Here is a 20,551-nt window from a genome sequence, read left to right as displayed (position 1 = left end):
CAGGGACAGGTTTTTTGTGCAAGATAGTAGAGTCATTCCATCTGCAATCACTGATTTCATTATGATCCTTACATCGCAGGTCTTCTTGCAAAAACTGTGCAACAGTCGATGAGGCTGATGAAAGGAATATTACTAATTCTATTTATTTTAATTTCACCTTCCAAAAATTTTATTTTCTGTATGCTTTAGTTCAGAAGTACCTGTATTTCATTTATAAAGGGATGTATACTATGTGTGTGTGTGTGCGTGCGTGCGTGTGTGTGTGTATGGCAGTATGCTAAAAAATGTTAAGATATGCACTCAAAATGATTTGGAGGCTGATATTCTAGTTTATTAAAATGTTTTAGCCAAATACAATTTTTTTTTTTTTTTGGTACACGGGCCTCTCACTGTTGTGGCCCTAGCCAAATAAAATTTGAAAAAAAATTAAATATGAAACGTTGGCAAGGATCTGGAATACACCTTCTTATTGTTGGTGGGAGTATAAATTGACTCAACCAGTTTAGAGAATTATATGGCACTATCTGTAAAAGTTAAATATATGCCTTCTCTATGGCTCAGAAATTTTATCCCAAGGAATACACTCATGAGAAATGAAGGCATTTACTCACCAAAAGACACTTTTGGTGTCTGTGGTCAAGAAAGCTTTCAGAAAAAAAAAGAAAGCTTCCAGTAGCTTTATTTACAAAAGTTCAAAACTGGAAAGAACTCAAATGACCATTGTCATTAAAATGGACAAATTGTGGCATATTTATACAGAGCAATAAAAATGGAATGAACTACTGATATACACAACAGAAGAGATGGCTCTCTCAGACATAATGTTAAGCAAAAAAAGCCAGCCACAGAAGAGTACGTACTATATGATTCCAATAAAAAGGCGAAAGACAGGCAAAACTAATCAATGATGGTCGAGCTCGGAATGGTCATCTTTGACAGAGGAGATTAACTGGCAAGTGGCACAGAAGAGCCTTTCAAGGACCTGAAGGGCTTCCCTAGTGGCACAGTGGTTGAGAGTCCGCCTGCAGATGCAGGGGACACAGGTTCGTGCCCCGGTCCGGGAAGATCCCACATGCCGCGGGGCGGCTGGGCCCGTGAGCCATGGCCGTTGAGCCTGTGCGTCCGGAGCCTGTGCTCCGCAGCAGGAGAGGCCACAACAGTGAGAGGCCCACATACCAAGGACCTGAAAACATACTGTAACTTGATCTTGGTTACATGGGCATATAAATAGATAAGCATGCACTGATTTATACTCTTAAGATTTGTGCACATTATAGTACATATGGTATACTGCAATAAAAAATGCTTTTTAAATGTTATACCCAAATTAGGAAGTGTCTAACTTAATTTTTTCTCCTATCAAAATAGAGGATCTGTGAAAACCTTTATGCATCTGAAAACCCAACATGAAAAGAACGTTTAAGACCAACCCACAAGCTTTCCTTTTTAAAGCTGCGTATCAGTCTCACTCCTCTCCAGGATCTTTTCCTGACACTAACCATTCTCCACTGTCCTAGGACAGTATGATTAGTACGTGCTCGGAATTCACAGCAAGCGCACATCAGTAGGTTGAAGTTGCGTTACCTCCATTCTAAGTCTCTTTCTTATTACATCTACCCTATCCCCTGGTCTCGCAGAACCAGGAGTCCTTTTTTTTTCTCTCTCTTAAGTTTATTTATTTATTTGTTTTTATTTTTGGCTGCATTGGGTCTTCATTGCTGCACGTGGGCTTTCTCTAGTTGTGGTGAGCGGGGGCGACGCTTCGTTGCCGTGCGCGGGTTTCTCATTGCAGTGGCTTCTCTTGTTGCAGAGCACTGGCTCTAGGCACTCAGGCTTCAGTAGTTGTGGCACGCAGGCTCTAGAGCGCAGGCTCAGTAGTTGTGGCGCATGGGCTTAGTTGCTCCGTGGCATGTGGGATCTTCCTTGACCAGGGCTCAAACCTGTGTCCCCTGCATTGGCAGGCGGATTCTTAACCACTGCACCACCAGGGAAGCCCAGAACTAAGAGTCCTTTAATCTCAAGTAGAGAAGTCAATGGTTGACAGCATATGATGGCAAAGAAGAGTATGGAAAGATTTAATATTAAATAACATGGAAAGATGTAATGTTACATTAACAACATTAAAAACTGTGTACACATCATGAGCACAGTTAGGTAAAACTTTCACATGAGTAGAAAATTATAACTAAAATCCTCAAATGCTGACAGCAGGTATCTTTTTGGAAAGTAACAATTTTCTCTCATTTTTTAGAATTTTTATAAAATATGCTTTATTTTATTAATGTATAACAGTTAAAATGAAATAATTTAGAAAAGCTATATTTTTAAAAGGTATTTGAAATCCATATAAAGCTATCTCCTATGCCTCAATTTTCATGATTATGATGCCTTTAATTCTCAGTGCTTATGAATTCTCAACTTCAGCTCTCCCCAAGTTATGGCTTTTTCCTGGTGTATCAAAATCTTTAGCTAAAATGATATTCCAATGTGGTTCATTCACTGATTCTGTCCTAAGCACAGACCTTCAGTTTCACATAAACTCCAGATCTGTCCCTGTGTGCTGGGATTACTGACTTATTTCCCTGGTTTGCATTCGGCTCCTTCATCAACATCCCATTTCAACCTCAGGCCCACTTACTCCCCTAGACCATACTGTTTTTTCTGTCATCCCAAAACACTACCTGTTTACTATATTGCGCTCAACTTCAACTAATTCCGGAGAGACCAAATTAATGGGTGTTGATGGCAGCAACAGACGAGCCAGGCGACACCAGGACAGGGACATAGGCAGGTTGGTGAAACAGGGATATAGGCAGGTTGGTGAAACAAGATGACAAAGCTAGTATTGAAGGGACTTATGGATGCTGGGATTTCCACAGAGTAAACACCTAGAGCTTGAATAAGTGAGATCAAACATGTGGCTCAGACAAAAAGATCAGAAAAATAATATCAGCCACAGAGTCCTGAAGTACTCCAGGTCTAACTCTATAGTATATTTGTTAATTCTAAAATCTGCTTTGAATAATTCTGTCTAAATTTGAGCCTAAGAACCTTAAGTATGAATAAAGTTTGCCACTTTTCAGAAAAGGAAGAGTAAGATGTCCTAGTTCTTAAGTCCACTACATTTGGAGTGGGCTAGGGTCTTTCCAAAGGGTCCTTATATGTCCAAAGGAGGAAATTAAGTTTTCATCTTAGGTTAGGGCATTAATCTAAAAATAAAAAGGCATTTTCACTTTATTTCTTTATTGACAATTTATAAAATCTTCTGAAAGGAATCCTCTGTTTACTTGGAAGAGAGAAAAGTATGCAAAAATATAATCAGGTTTTTGTTAAGTTTATATCAAAAAAAAACTATTTAAAGAAGTTAATCATGTACTTTGAGATGCCAGAGCAATTTAACCAGAGCTATGAGGAATAATTATTAGTGGGAGAAGCTTCAAGATGCCAGAAGAGTAAGACGCGGAGATCACCTTCCTCCCCACAAATACATCAGAAATACATCCACATGTGGAACAACTCCTACAGAACACCTACTGAACGCTGGCAGAAGACCTCAGACCTCCCAAAAGGCAAGAAAACTCCCCACGTACCTGGGTAGGGCAAAAGAAAAAAGAAAAAACAGAGACAAAAGAATAGGGACGGAACCTGTACCAGTGGGAGGGAGCTGTGAAGGAGGAAGGGGTTCCACACACTAGAAGTCCCTTCGCGGGCAGAGACTGCGGGTGGCAGAGCAGGGGAGCTTCGGAGCCACGGAGGAGAGCGCAGCCACAGGGATGCGGGGGGCAAAGTGGAGTGATTCCTGCACAGAGCATCGGTGCCGACCACCACTCAGCGGCCCGAGAGGCTTGTCTGCTCCCCTGCCAGGGTGGGCGGGGCTGGGAGCTGAGGCTCGGGCTTCAGGCGGATCCCAGGGAGAGGACGGCGCTTGGGTGCGTGAACAGACCTAAAGGGGGCTAATGCTACACAGCTAGCCGGGAGGGAGTGCGGGGGAAAAAGTCCGGAGCTGCCGAAGAGGCAAGAGACTTTTTCTTGCCTCTGTTTCCTGGTGCGCGAGGAGAGGGGATTAAGTGCGCTGCTTAAAGGAGCTCCAGAGACGGGCGTGAGCCTCGTCTATCAGCACGGTCCCCAGATACGGGCATGAGATGCTAAGGCTGCTGCCACAGCCACCAAGAAGCCTGTGTGTGAGCACAGGCCACTATCCACACCTCCCCTCCCGGGAGCCTGTGCAGCCCGCCACTGCCAGGGTCCCGGGATCTGGGGACAACGTCCCCGGGAGAATGCACGGCGCGCCTCAGGCTGGCGCGACGTCAAGCGGGCCTCTGCCACCACAGGCTCAACCCACATCCATACCCCTCCCTCCCCCCGGCCTCAGTGAGCCAGAGCCCCCAATCGGCTGCTCCTTTAACCCCTGTCCCATCCTGATTGCCACAGCAATCAGAGAAGAAGAAGAAACAAAAGGAATCCAAGTTGGAAAAGAAGAAGTAAAGCTGTCACTGTTTTCATATGACATGATACTATACATAAAGAATCCTAAAGATGCTACTAGAAAACTATTAGAGCTAATCAATGAATTTGGTAAAGTAGCAGGATACAAAATTAATGCACAGAAATCTCTTGCATTCTTATACACTAATGATGAAAAATCTGAAAGTGAAATTAACACTTCCATTTACCACTGCAATGAAAAGAATAAAATATCTAGGAATAAACCTAAGGAGACAGAAGACCTGTATGCAGAAAATTGTAAGACACTGATGAAAGAAATTAAAGATGATACAAATAGATGGAGAGATATACCATGTTCTTGGATTGAAAGAATCAACACTCTGAAAATGACTCTACTACCCAAAGCAATCTACAGATTCAATGCAATCCCTATCAAACTACCACTGGCATTTTTCACAGAACTAGGACAAAAAAATTCACAATTTGTATGGAAACACAAAAGACCCCGACTAGCCAAAGCAATCTTGAGAAAGAAAAACGGAGCTGGAGGAATCAGGCTCCCTGACTTCAGACTATACTACAAAGCTACAGTCATCAAGACAGTATGGTACTGGCACAAAAACAGAAATATAGATCAATGGAACAGGATAGAAAGCCCAGAGATAAACCCACACACATATGGTCACCTTACCTTTGATAAAGGAGGCAAGAATATACAATGGAGAAAACACAGCCTCTTCAATAAGTGGTGCTGGGAAAACTGGACAGGTACATGTAAAAGAATGAAATTAGAACACTCCCTAACACCATACACAAAAACTCAAAATGGATTAAAGACCTAAATGTAAGCCCAGACACCATCAAATTCTTAGAGGAAAACATAGGCAGAACACTCTATGACATAAATCACAGCAAGATCCTTTTTGACCCACCTCCTAGAGAAATGGAAATAAAAACAAACAAATGGGACCTAATGAAACTTAAAAGCTTTTGCACAGCAAAGTAAACCATATGCAAGACAAAAAGACAGCTCTCAGAATAGAAGAAAATATTTGCAAATGAAGCAACTGACAAAGGATTAATCTCCAAAACATACAAGCAACTCATGCAGCTCAATATCAAAAAAACAAACAACCCAATCCAAAAGAGGGCAGAAGATCTACACAGACATTTCTACAAAGAAGATATACAGATTGCCAACAAACACATGAAAGAATGCTCAACATCATTAATCAGAGAAATGCAAATCAAAACTACAATGAGATATCATCTCACACTGGTCAGAATGGCCATCATCAAAAAATCTATAAACAATAAATGCTGGAGAGGGTGTGGAGAAAAGGGAACCCTGTTGCACTGTTGGTAGGAATGTAAATTGATACAGCCACTATGGAGAACAGTATGGAGCTTCCTTAAAAAACTAAAAATAGAACTACCATATGACCCAGCAATCCCACTACTGTGCATATACCGAGAAAACCATAACTCAAAAAAGAGTCATGTACCACAATGTTCATTGCAGCTCTATTTACAATAGCCAGGACATGGAAGCAACCTAAGTGTCCATCGACAGTAGAATGGATAAAGAAGATGTGGCACATATATATAATGGAATATTACTCAACCATAAAAGGGAATGAAACTGAGTTATTTGTAGTGAGGCGGATGGACCTAGAGACTGTCATACAAAGTGAAGTAAGTCAGAAAGAGAAAAACAAATACTGTATGCTAACACTTATATATGGAATCTAAAAAAAAGAAAATAAAATGGTCAGAAGAACCTAGGGGCAAGACGGGAATAAAGATGCAGACCTACTAGAGAATGGACTTGAGGATATGGGGAGGGGGAAGGGTAAGCTGGGACAAAGTGAGAGAGTGGCATGGACATATATACACTACCAAACATAAAATAGAAAGCTAGTGGGAAGCAGCCGCATAGCACAGGGAGATCAGCTTGGTGCTTTGTGACCACCTAGAGGGGTGAGATAGGGAGGGTGGGAGGGAGGGAGATGCAGGAGGTAAGAGATATGGGGACATATGTATATGTATAACTGATCCACTTTGTTATAAAGCAGAAACTAACACACCACTGTAAAGCAATTATACTCTAATAAAGATGTTAAAAAAAAGAATATTAGTGATAGAAAATTTCTCTTTTCTAAAAAGCTTGATTTTTTTTTTTTTTTTTTTTACTCAAACAGGATCTCCCGTCTTATTAGAGAGCTTCAAATTGAAGTAAAAATAGTTTAGTGCTAGAGAGCCTAATTAACTAGCTATTAGAATTCTGAGAATCAGAGTTTAAGTCATCAAGAGTGACGACTGAGGGCTTCCCTGGTGGCGGAGTGGTTGAGAGTCCGCCTGCCGATGCAGGGGACATGGGTTCGTGCCCTGGTCCGGGAAGATCCCTAAATGCCGCAGAGCAGCTAGGCCCGTGAGCCATGGCCGCTGAGCCTGCGCTCTGCAACAGGAGAGGCCACAACAGTGAGAGGCCTGCGTACCGCCAAAAAAAAAAACAAGAGTGAAGACTGAGTGAACTGTCATTAGGGAGACAATACATCCTTAAACTAAACCTCATTTGGGCTAATTCTATACATCCAATATAGAATTCTTCATTTTGCCAGGTGGTCCTATCATTACTACTAAATACTTAGCACACTCTTCACCTTTTGTATTGTGTCTGAAAGTACTTAAAATATGAATTTAATATTTTTAACATAGCAGAATATATTGGTTTTAATCCACCCTTTTGATCACATGTCGTTTGTACCAAAACTTTACCCGTAAGAAGCTACTGACTGCTTCTACATCTAAATGCATTTATCTATTGAGGGGAAAAGACGAGGAGGAGGAGAGGAAGAATAGGAGAAAGGTGGGAAGCAAAGAAGAAAGGGAAGAGGAAGAAAAGGAAGGAGGAAGGGAAGGAGGAAGGAAGGTTGGCTTAACGTCATTTAGAATAATATTCACTAACTTTACTAAAAGACCAGTCAGTAACTTCTTGCTCGTTAGGGTTTAGCTACTTTGCAGACTTATCTTTTGGATAGTCTTATAGTATCTTTTCATATTTTTATCCAGGTGATATTGGAACATAGATTAACAATAACAGCAAAAATCTCTCATTCCCTGTAACTCCCCTGTCTCTAACACCAGGACATAATTTCAGCAAACAATGCTACTTATAAGTATACAGAGTTCAGAGTGCATATGAGCAAAAGAGAGATGAAATTTGTAAGAATTCAGAATTCTCTGCAACTAAAGTCCTTGAATTTTAATATGTTCCTTGTATTGCCTTAAATCTTGGCCTTGTCTGTGTTAAATTTACTCATGGAATTAATTTCTTTCAAAAAATAAAACAAACAAGTCCATCCTCTGAGGCAACTTTAATTTATCTGTTTGCACAACAGACCAGAGGACTTAAGGAGTTTTTTCCAAACATGGAATGCAATGTTTACCCATTGGACCCCATCCAGTCAACTGAGAAAACAGAATTTCTTCAAAGTACTGAATAATTTTAAACCCTATGTATTTATAGAATAACTGAAGTTACACTGCTTAATTGGAATCCTAGGCTGACATAAATATTCTATCATTTGTTGTATACATACAAATTTTAAAATACTATGCTTATCAGGAGATTTCAAAGAAAAAATATCCTCTCCCCTCTGTTTTTAAATAACTCTTCAAAACCTCACAATTGGGGCTTCCTTGGTGGTGCAGTGGTTGAGAATCTGCCTGCTAATGCAGGGGACACGGGTTCGAGTCCTGGTCTGGGAAGCTCCCACATGCCGCAGAGCAACTAGGCCCGTGAGCCACAACTACTGAGCCTGCGCGTCTGTAGCCTGTGCTCCACAACAAGAGGGGCCGCGATAGTGAGAGGCCTGCGCACCGGGCTGAAGAGTGGCCCCCACTTGCCACAACTAGAGAAAGCCCTCGCACAGAAACGAAGACCCAACACAGCCCTAAATAAATTAATTAATTAAAAAAAAAAGTAAATCCTATTAAAAAAAAAACCTCACGATTCCTTTCATATATGGATAGATTATTACACACAAATTAATGTTAGGAATTTTTTTCAATGGTTGAAATGCATCAAGAAATGAATTTCCAAATAAATTTTGTCATTATTTATCCTTGTGACTTTTTTTAATGTTCACCAATTGGCACTTTTCTTCTATATATAAAAAAATAATAAATACTCATCTATTGATCTTCTGACATTATCCATTTTCAGGAAGCTGGCCTGATGTGATCAAGAGAACAAGGACTTTGGGACCGGGTCTGGTTTTGAATCCAGCTGTGTGATGGTGGGAAAGCTTGCCATTTTCATAACTCCAGTTGCCTCCTCAATAAAGTGGGAATAACGCCAACTCCCTCAAAGAATCCCGTCAAAGGTACGTGAGATAATGTGTATAAAGTAGCAGGTGTGGGCTGTTTTGTTCTTGTTTCCTCCCTTGTCTCCTTCACTGCTCTGAAAACTCTCACTGTGGGGGAGTGATCAGAACCCAGCCCGTCTTTCTGTTACCAGACATCATGCCAGCTGCTGCCTCTCATGGCTTCCTATTCCAGTGCACTTTCCCTACACCCGAGGCAAAGCAGAAAAGCAGGACTGTCTGGTTTGGAGATACCCTTTCTGCTTAACAGCCAGATTCTAAGCTTAAGAGGTCACCTTGGTAAAGTCATATTGGTAAATAAATTATGAATAACTTTATTCCAAGCCAAAAAAAAAAAAACCACACACACACACACACACACACACCCCCTAGAAACAGAAACTATGAGTCATATTTCTCCTTATTCAGGCTTTTTCTAAACAAACTGATGTACTCTCCTCTTCCCAGGACAGATAAAACGTACAAGCTGAGACACGTACTTTGTCTAAATCACCCGGATGTTTACTTTGTCCCTCAACAGTTTCCTCATCCACACTCCAGATTCTCAGATGTCTCTCCAGCTGTGGGGAAGCAGATTTCTACATCTAGTGGAGAAATCTAGGTTGCCGGGATCCAAGGAGCTCCCCGTTCTTAGTTTCCCTAAAAGCTCATGGATTCCTTCTGAACTTGTTCATTACGGAACAATTCTCCTGATGGAAAACAACTCCGTCCCAGATGCACCAATCATTGGCATACAAAACATTTTAAAAAGATAGGACAGTAAGTAGGCTCAGCATGAAATATACAGAAATGAAATAAGCCTCTAATATAGTATTGTAAATCAACTATACTTCAATAAAAAATACAGAAGCCTCACTACAGAAATGATTTATAAGGATCAAAACTACAGCAATAAAATGAGGGAATATTAAACTGCTTTATCACACGGCTTTAGTTTTTTAAACCCCAGTGTTGAGAAACTATCCTAGGAACATGATGGAGGAAAGTCAGCCTACAATCCCCAAAGGGACACATCCTTTCAAGCTTAGCCTCAGGACGAGCAGCATAATGAATCAATGTACTAAGTCCCTTAGTTGGGGCCTTGTCTTCTTCAGAGCCAAACAGTACTTGTCTGTATAAGACTCATTACTTGACTTAAATGGACAATTTTAGCCACAAATACCATAAATCAGATGTCTTATTAATCATTTGCAAGAATTAGAAGGAATTCACACATGTGGAGGTGAGTATGCCTATATGTAAACATTGTAGATGAATAATTTTAATCACTATATCATTATGCAAATATCAGATTACATGTTCTTTTTAAAAAGGATCAATATGGAGACACTTGTGCAAATGCTAGATGACAACATGAAATTAATGGCCACTTACATTTATCTGCTCCTGTGTCACCTTTAATGAGAATGGATCTGCTACCATGAAATGGGCTGTAAGCAGGCCAACTTGAAAATGGTGTGAGAAAGTACCTCTTTATTCATCACATCATTTGCCGTCAAATTAAAACTATGCCAGCTTTGCAGAGCTTAATTCTAATGCGGGTTTCACAACCTTCTAGAAAAGCTCTATTAAAGCTCAAAGCTTAAGAGCTTAAAAGGTCTGTCACTTATCCTTTGAAAAATTTTTAAAAAGGTCCAAAATCCCTAAAACTATTTTCATATGCACCTTCTTTTGCCATCTCTCCCCATAAAATCTAGGGAAAGTGGGATCGTGATTTTGCTTTTCCACAAATGTGATCTCAACAAGTTGATTAGACTATATTGTTGTCCCTTACATAATTTGTGCCCAAAAAGTAGCATCATGAGTAGCATCATGATTTCTTCAGACTAAAGTGTACCAAAGATACTCCATCAATAAACGCCCGAATAGTGCAATTCCTTAAAGAAGTTCACAGAACTCAGCTTAACTAAGCAAGGACAGGTCCTGCCTAAAGACCACCATCTGTGCGAGGGTAGAAAGGAGCTTCAAGCCACAAACACTTTCCTCTGATGCCAAAAGACAGTGACCCTTAGTTCTTGGTTATTTAATATCCATTTTAGTAATAATGGTGCCTTCTGACATACAGGTGGTGGATTTCCAAACATCACTGAGCCTAAGCAATTCTAAGACATCATCACTTTTATTCATCATCATTTAAAGTGACAGCTCTTATGCTATTACAGAGTATTTATTTCTAAGAACATATCCTCAGGGGTGGGAGGAAGGAAAAAATTACTGAGGTTTGGGGAAAGGGCAATATTAGAGAAAAAATTACAGTAAATGGGAAGAAACCCAGATACACCAAGGACAAAGTCAGTGGAACTTTATTTAACTCTTAGGCCTCAGTTTTCTCATCTGTAAAATGTAAATGTTAGTACTTACTTTAAAGATTTTTCTTGAGGATTAAATAAGTTAATACATCTAAAGTGTTTTGAACATTGCTTAGCACACACTCAGTAACTGCTCATATTATCGTATTTTGTTTATTCCTAATTATAATCCTTCATCGTAGGAGGGTACCCTATTTTTGGTTGTAGAAACTGAGAGCCTGTTTAAAGAAACTCGCCTAAGATTACATACCTATAAGATGCTGAATCCAAAATTTAAACAAATACTCTTTTCATAACAAGTCACACAAACATTTAAAATATTTGAAATATATTTTCTACCTTCATCTTATATCCTAGATCAGGGATGCCCAAGAGCGGTCCCCAGAACAAAAGCATGAGCATCACCTGAGAACTTGTTAAAAATGTAAATTTGCACACCCCACTCCACATCTGTCATTCAAAACTGACATTACAAGGGCAGCTGTAAGCAGTTACTTTCTCTTCCTATGGACAATACAGCAATCTTAGCAGGAGTATTAAAACATATCCTAGAGGAATTGTGAAACACTGGAACATGTGTTTAGTCAAGATCGTGTTGAGTTATACGCTGGAGGTTTTGAACAAAAGACAGTTGAATTTCAGCTTTACCTGAGGGCAGAGAGCTGGATCAGTATAGAGTTAACCCTGGAACAGCAGGGATTTGATCTGCATGGGTCCACTTTCATGAAAATGTTTTCCATAGTAAACACTAGAGTGCCTCATGATCCACGGTTGGTTGAATCTGAGGATGTGCAATGGCAGATACGGAGGAACCATGGATACAGAGGGCTGACTATAAGTTATATTCGGATTTTTGAGTGCATGGGGGTTGGTGCCCCTAACCTGCACATTGTTCAAGGGTTAACTGTACTGCCAATTGTCCGTGTGACTTTGGGCAACTCCCACAACCAATCTAGGCCTCGGCTCTCTCATTAGTGAAATGAGCAACCTCTCATATCCCTTACAAGTTTGTATTCTACTCAAAGAACTCTAAATCTCTCCCTATGTTTTTATAAATATGATAAACAATAAAAATCTGAGAAACAAGGTGACCTGTTGGATTGAGTTATAAGAAAATGAAATTTGGGGGGTTTTTAAACTGGATCAGAGAAGAAAAAACTTGCAAGGCATTTAAAAATTTCATTACCCCAGGCCGAAAGTAAAAATATAGAGTATAGAAAAAAGCCTATAAAATATCAAACTAATAATCTAAGTATGTTACCTTTGTGGAGAGGCAAAAAGAAAATACCACTAACCCAGCCTCATGTTAAGTTCACTACAGTGAGGAGCTTCATTAGAAGCTGTGAATGAACTGTGAACTTGAGTCCAGGTATGGGAGAATACTCAGACTGGGAATTCAGAAGCCTGAGTTCTAAGTTCTGTTTCTAACTGAATGTGAACTTATTTTGGCCTCTGAGACTCAATTCCTTCACCTATAAAATGCGCACAGAGATGAAACTATATCTTGTCTTAGATTTTTCTAAAACAAAAATTTAATCATTATTGATATATCAGACCAGACATGAAGATGCATCATTATGTAGGCTAGGCCGCTGCTAGTGACAGGTGTGGTCAAAACTACCAGATGAGAGAAATGTAAGGCAATTAAAGAGACATTTCAGGAAGGTTGGTCTGGGATATAGACTGAAGTCAGAGTCAACCCCAAATGAAATTATCCACATAGTGAAGGTCATTCTGATATCCAAAGGATAGCATGAAGTTTCTAGAACAAAGTCATATTGCTTTTTTTTTAAAGGAATCACTTACTTTTCTAATATGCATATGTAAGTAACATTTAATTATATGTTAGATGTATATACAAGTATTATTGTTTTAGAGAATAAGGGGGGATAACAAACTAGATTTGGGCTTACTCCCTAGGAATGGACATACAGAATAAGGAACCTTTACACAACATCAAAATGTATACCAGGGCTCTCAATGAGAAAACTGGGGCAGAAGGATTAATCAACCGAATAGTTCTATGATTTGCCAAAGGTCCACTCCTCATCTGGACACCTTGTATGTGGATGCTGCTACGGCCCTCATAGGGAGCCATTAGCTTTGGGCTTTGTTATAAATTAGCTTCCACGGATCTGATCAGAGATCCCTGAAGAAGATCCACTCTTCTGCCCAAAGAGGGCCAAACCACATGACTGCTAGTTTTAAAACTGAAAACTGGGCTTCCCTGGTGGCGCAGTGGTTGAGAGTCTGCCTGCGATGCAGGGGACATAGGTTCGTGCCCCGGTCCAGGAAGATCCCACATGCCGCGGAGCGGCTAGGCCCGTGAGCCATGGCCGCTGGGCCTGCGCGTCCGGAGCCTGTGCTCCGCAACGGGAGAGCCCACAACAGTGAGAGCCCCGCGTACCACAAAAACAAAACAAAAACAAAAAAAAAAAACCCAAAACTGAAAACTACCTTAATGGTTGGAGAGTCAGCTGAGAATCAAATAGGTAAAGAACTTCAAAATCCCTAAACTTTAAAACGCTATTTATTGAAAATACAACATGAAACTTGGTGGCTAATACTATTAATTTCTCTTTCAACCTAAGGAAGGTAAATCAGAAATCTGTAATTGTCTGAGACCAGATTCTTTTTTCTGCCATAATGGCACACCATTTCCAGAGTGCTACACCATAGATCACCCTAGAAAATGCATCCATTCCAAGGAAGAGGAGTGTCTTAGGAGGATCTCCATTGCGAGGGAACACAGCATATAAGGAAATGAAGGCTCACCAGGGGACTAGAGCAAAGAGGTAATGAGAAGACAAGGAAGGAGAAGATGGAGAGTGAGACGAACCTAGGGAGGTCAGCAGTAGCCAGAGGAAGCAGGGCTTTGACGACGGTGCCAAAGACGTACTTTATCTTAGGAGTGAGTAGTAGTCATGGAAAGGTTTTATGCAGAATGATGATGCGAGCATATCTGCCTTACCAAAAGATTCCTTAGTGGATCAAGAAAAGGTTTTTTTGTGGGTCGACAGGCTTGATTGAGTAGCTTAAATTCCAAACAGTCCCTGCTGTGTCTCTGATTTGTCAGGGAGGCATTAAGATAAATAGAGGTTCAGCATCATCATAGTTTTGGGCCAACAGAAAACCCAGTTCCTTCAAGCATATCCCAGTGGTCACACAACTGCATTCTAATGCTCCTTCGGGTATAGATGTCTGTGCCAACAGTAGCACAGAGAATATGCTCAGAAAAAAAGCAACACAAATTAACTCTGGCAGTTAACTCTAGCAGTTATTTTTCAGAATCCATCTGCAAAACAACAGCATTTTTCAGTAGTCAAAGAAGATAGAAAATGCATCTCACAAAATCGCTACTGGACCTATAGCAATCGTACCTTGCTTCGCAGCACTGCCCCTTGCATATTTTTTGGTTTTGCTATGCTTGCATAGGAACATGTGTTTACATCAGGGAATGTGAAATTTAAGCACAAAAGAGAAACAACTAAATAGGATTAAAGACCAGAATCACGGTCTGATGTGGCGTTTAATAGCAAAGAGGAGGCCAGACCACACGAATGGTGGTTACAAAATGAGTAAACACACTGGAATGAAAAAAACCGACTTTGATAAGAAAAATCCTTGCATTTTGTCTATGCATTTACATGTCTGATATGTCCCCTCCTTTTCTCACCCTCCAAATTTACTGCTTATTTAGAAAAGTGAAGTGTGGTATGGGGAGATGAGCAGTGATACAGAATCACTCCTCTTTTAGCCTGTCCCTGCCCTTGAAGGTCCTCCATTAGGAGGGCATTCCAATGTACCAGAGACCCTCACTGTGAAGAATTCTGATGATTTCTAATACCATCTGCTAGAGTTTTAATTTTTCTGATTGTGTCGCATTGCTTAAATCCTTAACGAACTATGAAGTATATGTATCTATAGTAGAAAAATTCAGATGAAAGTTTTTAGCAAGCATATTAGAGAAAAACACCCCGCCATGTGCATACACACAAGCGCACGTGCACACACACACAGGCTGCTACAGAGGATTTAAGTATTAAGTCTATGTTTTTATGATAAAGTAAGTCTTTCTAAACATGAAACCATAAAGTAAAAAGTTGGTTGACTTAACTATATAAACTTTTAAAGCTTTTACGTAATGTAAGAGTAGTAAGCAGAATTTTAAAATCAACAATAAACAGGGAAATAAAAAATTCTGAAGTTATGGTAGAGAAGTTTAATTAATTTTGGTCATCTTAGTTTTTGACAAGATCTACATTTCCTTGGGGAATATTATGTCATTCCAACAGCCTTGCAAAATAAATGGCAGAAAGTATTAACCTGGGAAAGTGAAGGAGGAATGATTACTCACTCTTAGTTTCACAAGTATAATAGCACAGGGCCCAAGATTAGAAGATCACTATACTTGGTTTCATACTATGCCACCAGTGTCTTGAAATTTTTCACAATTTTTGCAAAAGGAGTCCTGAATTTTATTTTCCAGTGGGCCCTTCAAATTACGTACTCATCCCACACTTACTGTCCTGTAAACTGCCTGTCTACAAAGTGGTAAGCTGTGTGCCAAAGAAGAATACCAAGATGCTTAAGAAATAGCTCTAGTCCCGAAAAGTCTGTAGTTTAAAAGTAGAGATAAGTTTAGCAGTGAGATTATAATAAAGTAGAAAATAACACACATGGTAGAAATGAAGCTCCAGAGAAGAGAGAGATTGCTTCCCAGTAGAACCATCAGTATCTGTGGAAAGGGCAGCTTTTAGTTGAATATAAAAAGAAGAGAGAGACTTAAACATTGACAGTGGGGGAAAAGGCAACAGAGGCAGTGTGCTATATAAAAGCACAAGGTCTACTTGGGCACATGGAATCATTTGGTTTGCCTGGGGTGAGAAGAAATCTGGCTGAAAAAGCAGGCTGCCATTGGCTGTGGGAGGACCTTGAATACCCAGCTAATGATGCTGTAACTAATTCAACAGGAACTATGAGCATTGTAGAAAGAGAACCAGTTGGTCACAGTAATAATTTAGGAAGATTAAAGCTGGCCCCAGGCAACAGTGGTCATTTGTCACCTTTCTGGACTCCCAGCCCACTACTATATACACAAATGATGTGGACCTGATGTTTTACAGAGTGGCCAGATGAAGAGTGACATCAAAGTCAGTGCCTGTCTCTTTTAGTAAATCAGTTCAACTCCACTTGCTCTAAGCTGACCAACAAGAAATGTTTACGCAATCTAAGAGAACCAACTTTTATTGTTTAAGGTTTGAATTGTCAAAATAGATGATAAATTTGGGCATCTCTGAGAATACAAAAATAAAAGTATATCCAGGATCAATTACACACACACACACACACACACAGAGACATGTACAATTTCCTGAAATTGTGCCTCTAATAAAGAGTTTTTGTTGGAGCCATGAAAGACAGCGTTGGCACTCATTCCATTTCCTTATGAAAACTAACTTATGGAAGCTGAAACCAGCATCATAAATACCCAGCTCTTAGGTATGTGAGACAAACAGTTAACTCTGTCCCACAGACAAGCATTTCACTGATTACCAATTGGGATCTTTCTCTGTCAGGGCTGCATCACAAGAAATCAGTAACTTGTACTTTAATAAAGGCTTAAAAATGGACATTCACTCTTATCTCTTTCTGTCTCCATTCACATACACACATCTATGTATCAGCACACATATCAACATATATATACATATATAACATACACAGATGGCACCTGAATAATTTAATTTCCTCGCAAACTATACTAATCTTCAAACAGAAGAAATTCACATTTCCACTTCTGTTTCATTCAATCACCTTTAGTAAAAAAAAACAACACCTTGCCAATAGAGTAATTTTTTTTAATAGGTCTCACCTGATGTCATATTTGAATTTTTATTGTCCTTTTACCAGGAATAAAGAAAAAAATTATGTGGAAATAAAAAATGTAATCAGAAACAATAAGTTAACCAAAAGAAATACCCAAGTAAGGAACAGCAAAATTGCCTTTAAGAAAATTCAATAGATATCCATTAAGATTTTTCTATCACTGACACAAAATATGATTTTTTGACTCCATTTAAACAATTTCTTCACCAGAAATATAAAATAAAAAGACCAGTTTAACATTCTAGCTCTCAAAAATGGACTCTCAATTGGTGTTGCACTCCCATTTAGCTCACATACTCTGTACATCACTATTTAGTGATGGTTCTGTTTCAAAAGAAAAATTATACAAAATAACTTTTTCAAAAAAAGTCAAAGTTGTCAATATTCTTTTTAATGATAATATATACTCTTTAAAATAAAATAAGCCTAGAGACAAATGAATTTCAGTGACTATCAGTATATTCCTAAGAAACGAAAGCTGGCGTTTTTTTCCAATTCCTATGGTATACTGAGTTATTATCATAATATATAATATCAGGAAAAGAAAAGCTTTTGATACCTCAGAACTGCAACATAAAATGAATTTAATTTGGGAAATTAAATTCAGGATTAAAGGATAATAAACTTCTTCTTGGAACTTTTCATCTTAGTCATCTGATCTTTAATATAGAACCTCACACAGAGATGATTCGGTCTTATACTGTGGGTTGCTTTAGAAGAGGTAAATATATTAATTGATCAACAGTTAGAGATGGACTCAATATCCTTTTTGTTGTCATTGTTCCTGCAAATGCTCACTTGCTTCTCTCCTCTATGCTGCTCTCCTCTATGAGAGGATGTTGGATGAAACTCTGAAGTTCTGACTTAACCACCTATCATGAAATTTGGCAGCAGAAATAGAAAGAAGCCAGTGCAAAGTCTTGTACTTCCACAAATTTGTAGGCTAATAAGACTGAGATAAAGGCAAAAAGTGTTCCCCGGGCTGCGTTTCAGAGGAAGGTTGAAAAGACAATAAAACACTCTCAGGAGAAAAGAAAGCATCCTACCTTCTTAAAAATTCCATATACTCGGTATGCTTGATGAGTCCTGTCCTCATCATTATTGTTTGAAAACATTGTCGATCAATGGCCCAGAGTTTCACATTTACAAGAGCTGCAGAAAAAGAAAAAAAAAATAGGAAAAAAAATTAAAGAATTTCAACAGTGAATTATAATGTGCAAAAGCAAGGAGTTATTCAGTGGAATAAAAGTGATTAACCTTGGTTTAAAGCTAATATCATAATGCTATCCTATTTAGTTAAGAAGTATTCTTACAGACAAAATGTAGTTCATAATTTTCAATACTAGTATTAATGTCTATAAGGAAGATTCCTGTTGCTCTTATGTCCTTAAGGGATGAGACGGTCTAAGAACACATTGAAAGTATTTAGTAATTCCAAGACCATATACAAAGGAAATCGGATGAAGAATAAGAGACGTTCACAAGAAATAACACTCCCTGGTAAGTAACCAGAATGGGGTTAATGACTCACATGATCGATCATATTTTAATTTTTAAAAATATAGGTGAAAATTTAGTTTTCAGGTTTAGGGGTTAACTTAATAGAATAGAAATAATAATTACAATTAAATTGTAACCTGTGCCCAAAGTTACCATATGAAGTTATCAATATATTAGCTATGTTTGTTTAATTTTAGTTTCTCTCACATACCACTGTCTTTGACAATGAATAATTAAGTATTGAAACTGAATACCACAGAAGAGATCACTATTCGATCTATTAAGCACATGACTAAAAAACAAGTTTGAGAAAGACAGATGTTATAGCGTAAGAGAACAAAATATTAAGATAAACTTGGGTTTTAAAAGAGTACACTAAAAATGTTGGTAATTGAATCTGTGTGGTGCGTATTCAAGAAGCATGTTTTACTATGCTCTCTATTTGTATGTTTGCAAATTTTCATAATAGAAATATTTTAAATTAGCACATGAACTAAAAAAAGACAATTCATATATAGTACCCATGGAGTATGGGGTAGAGAAGGGCTGTGCAGGGGTTTGAGCAGGACCAGTGAATGGGGCTGAGGTATAGTCTAGTGATCCAAACACAAAAATGGACGAATGCAGTTCTCTCTTCTTCGGTTCTCAGACTAAGCCCAGTGAATGCGATAGATCAAGATTTGGGCATAAGGGAGAGGAGAAAATGCTCGAGTAATCAGGCCATGTATGTGCCTTGCAGGAGGATGCCAGAAGTAATCCACAGAGGAACAGATGAAAAAGATGACAAAAGGAATATTGCACTCTAGAGCAAACCTTTATCTTTGAACTTTACCTAATTTTTCCTTGCAAAATTGTTTGAAGCTAAAAAAGAAAACATGACTCCTCCCTTGGCCAGCTCTTTACTGGAGAACAAAGATGGTCGGTTAAGTAGAAAAAGAACAAAGCAGCAAGGACCGGTGTGTGCAAGGCTCCATTCCAAATAGCCTTCAAAAATCAACCTTCAGCAGAAAACAACGCTCATCTCACAGGTATTCTCCAGTCACATTCTAGTTCCTCTGTTGAAGCCAGGCTGCTTTCCAGAACACCTGTTTACTTGAGACGAACCATAGAACTGGATGATATAGCCACGAAGGACTGAGAAAATCAGGACAAGATTCATAAGAAGTAGACCCTTAAAAACGAAACAGGACTTCCCTGGTGGTGCAGTGGTTAAGAATCCGCCTGCCAATGCAGGGGACACGGGTTCAATCCCTGGTGCGGGAAGATCCCACATGCCACGTAGAAACGAAGCCTGTGCGCCACAACTACTGAGCCTGTGCTCTAGAGCCTGTGAGCTACAACTACTGAGCCCACATGCCACAACTACTGAAGCCTGCGCGCCTAGAGCCCGTGCTCCGCAACAAGAGAAGCCGCAACAATGAGAAGCCACCACAATGAGGAGCCCGTGCACCGCAACGAAGAGTAGCCCCCGCTCGCCGCAACTAGAGAAAGCCGCAACAAAGACCCAATGCGGCCAAAAATAAATAAAATAAATAAATTTATTTTTAAAAAATGATAGGAGTTGAACGAGAAGAGAGACACAAAGGGTAGTCAAGTGGGGAAAGTACATAAACAAGAGCACAACTGGAAGTGAGTTTGGGCCGTGGGAGTCCAGTCAGGGATAAAACAGACTGCAGTGGTTGAGATTTCTATAAGGTTGCTACACAGTTTGAGAGTAGGTTGATGCAGGGCCCTGGAAGCCAGCATAGGAAGCAAGGATTAATTTGATGAACAACAGAAAACTACTAGAGATCTTAAAAAGACAAAACAAAACAAAGAACCACAATGTTAAAGGATATACCATGGGGATATCAAAAAAAATTAAATGCTTACTAGAAAAAAAAGTATTTTCTATATTCATCATTTTTAATGGTTCCCAGGTGTTTCCAGTATAGACGCTCCTCCTTCCAAAGGACCAATTAGGATATGCCAACAAATTTTATTTTAAAAATAGCAACAATAAATAGTTGTATTATACAT

At 39.2% G+C, this 20,551-nt stretch overlaps 1 protein-coding gene across 9 annotated transcripts in view; it reads right to left on the bottom strand.

Annotated features, from left to right (window-relative positions):
- PRKG1 (protein kinase cGMP-dependent 1) overlaps positions 1 to 20,551 on the bottom strand; it is a 1,402,246-nt gene that overhangs the window by 408,957 nt on the left and 972,738 nt on the right. For all 9 annotated transcript variants that reach the window (XM_079899910.1, XM_079899911.1, XM_079899912.1 and 6 more), the window contains one exon: positions 18,079 to 18,184. In XM_079899910.1, coding sequence (XP_079756036.1) covers positions 18,079 to 18,184 — 106 coding nt within the window. The remainder of the gene's footprint in view (positions 1 to 18,078; positions 18,185 to 20,551) is intronic.

Source organism: Stenella coeruleoalba (genome assembly GCF_951394435.1).
Source record: "Stenella coeruleoalba genome assembly, chromosome: 16".
In the NCBI taxonomy this organism is placed as follows: Eukaryota; Metazoa; Chordata; class Mammalia; order Artiodactyla; family Delphinidae; genus Stenella; species Stenella coeruleoalba.
This window is presented reverse-complemented; position numbering and strand designations above follow the sequence as displayed.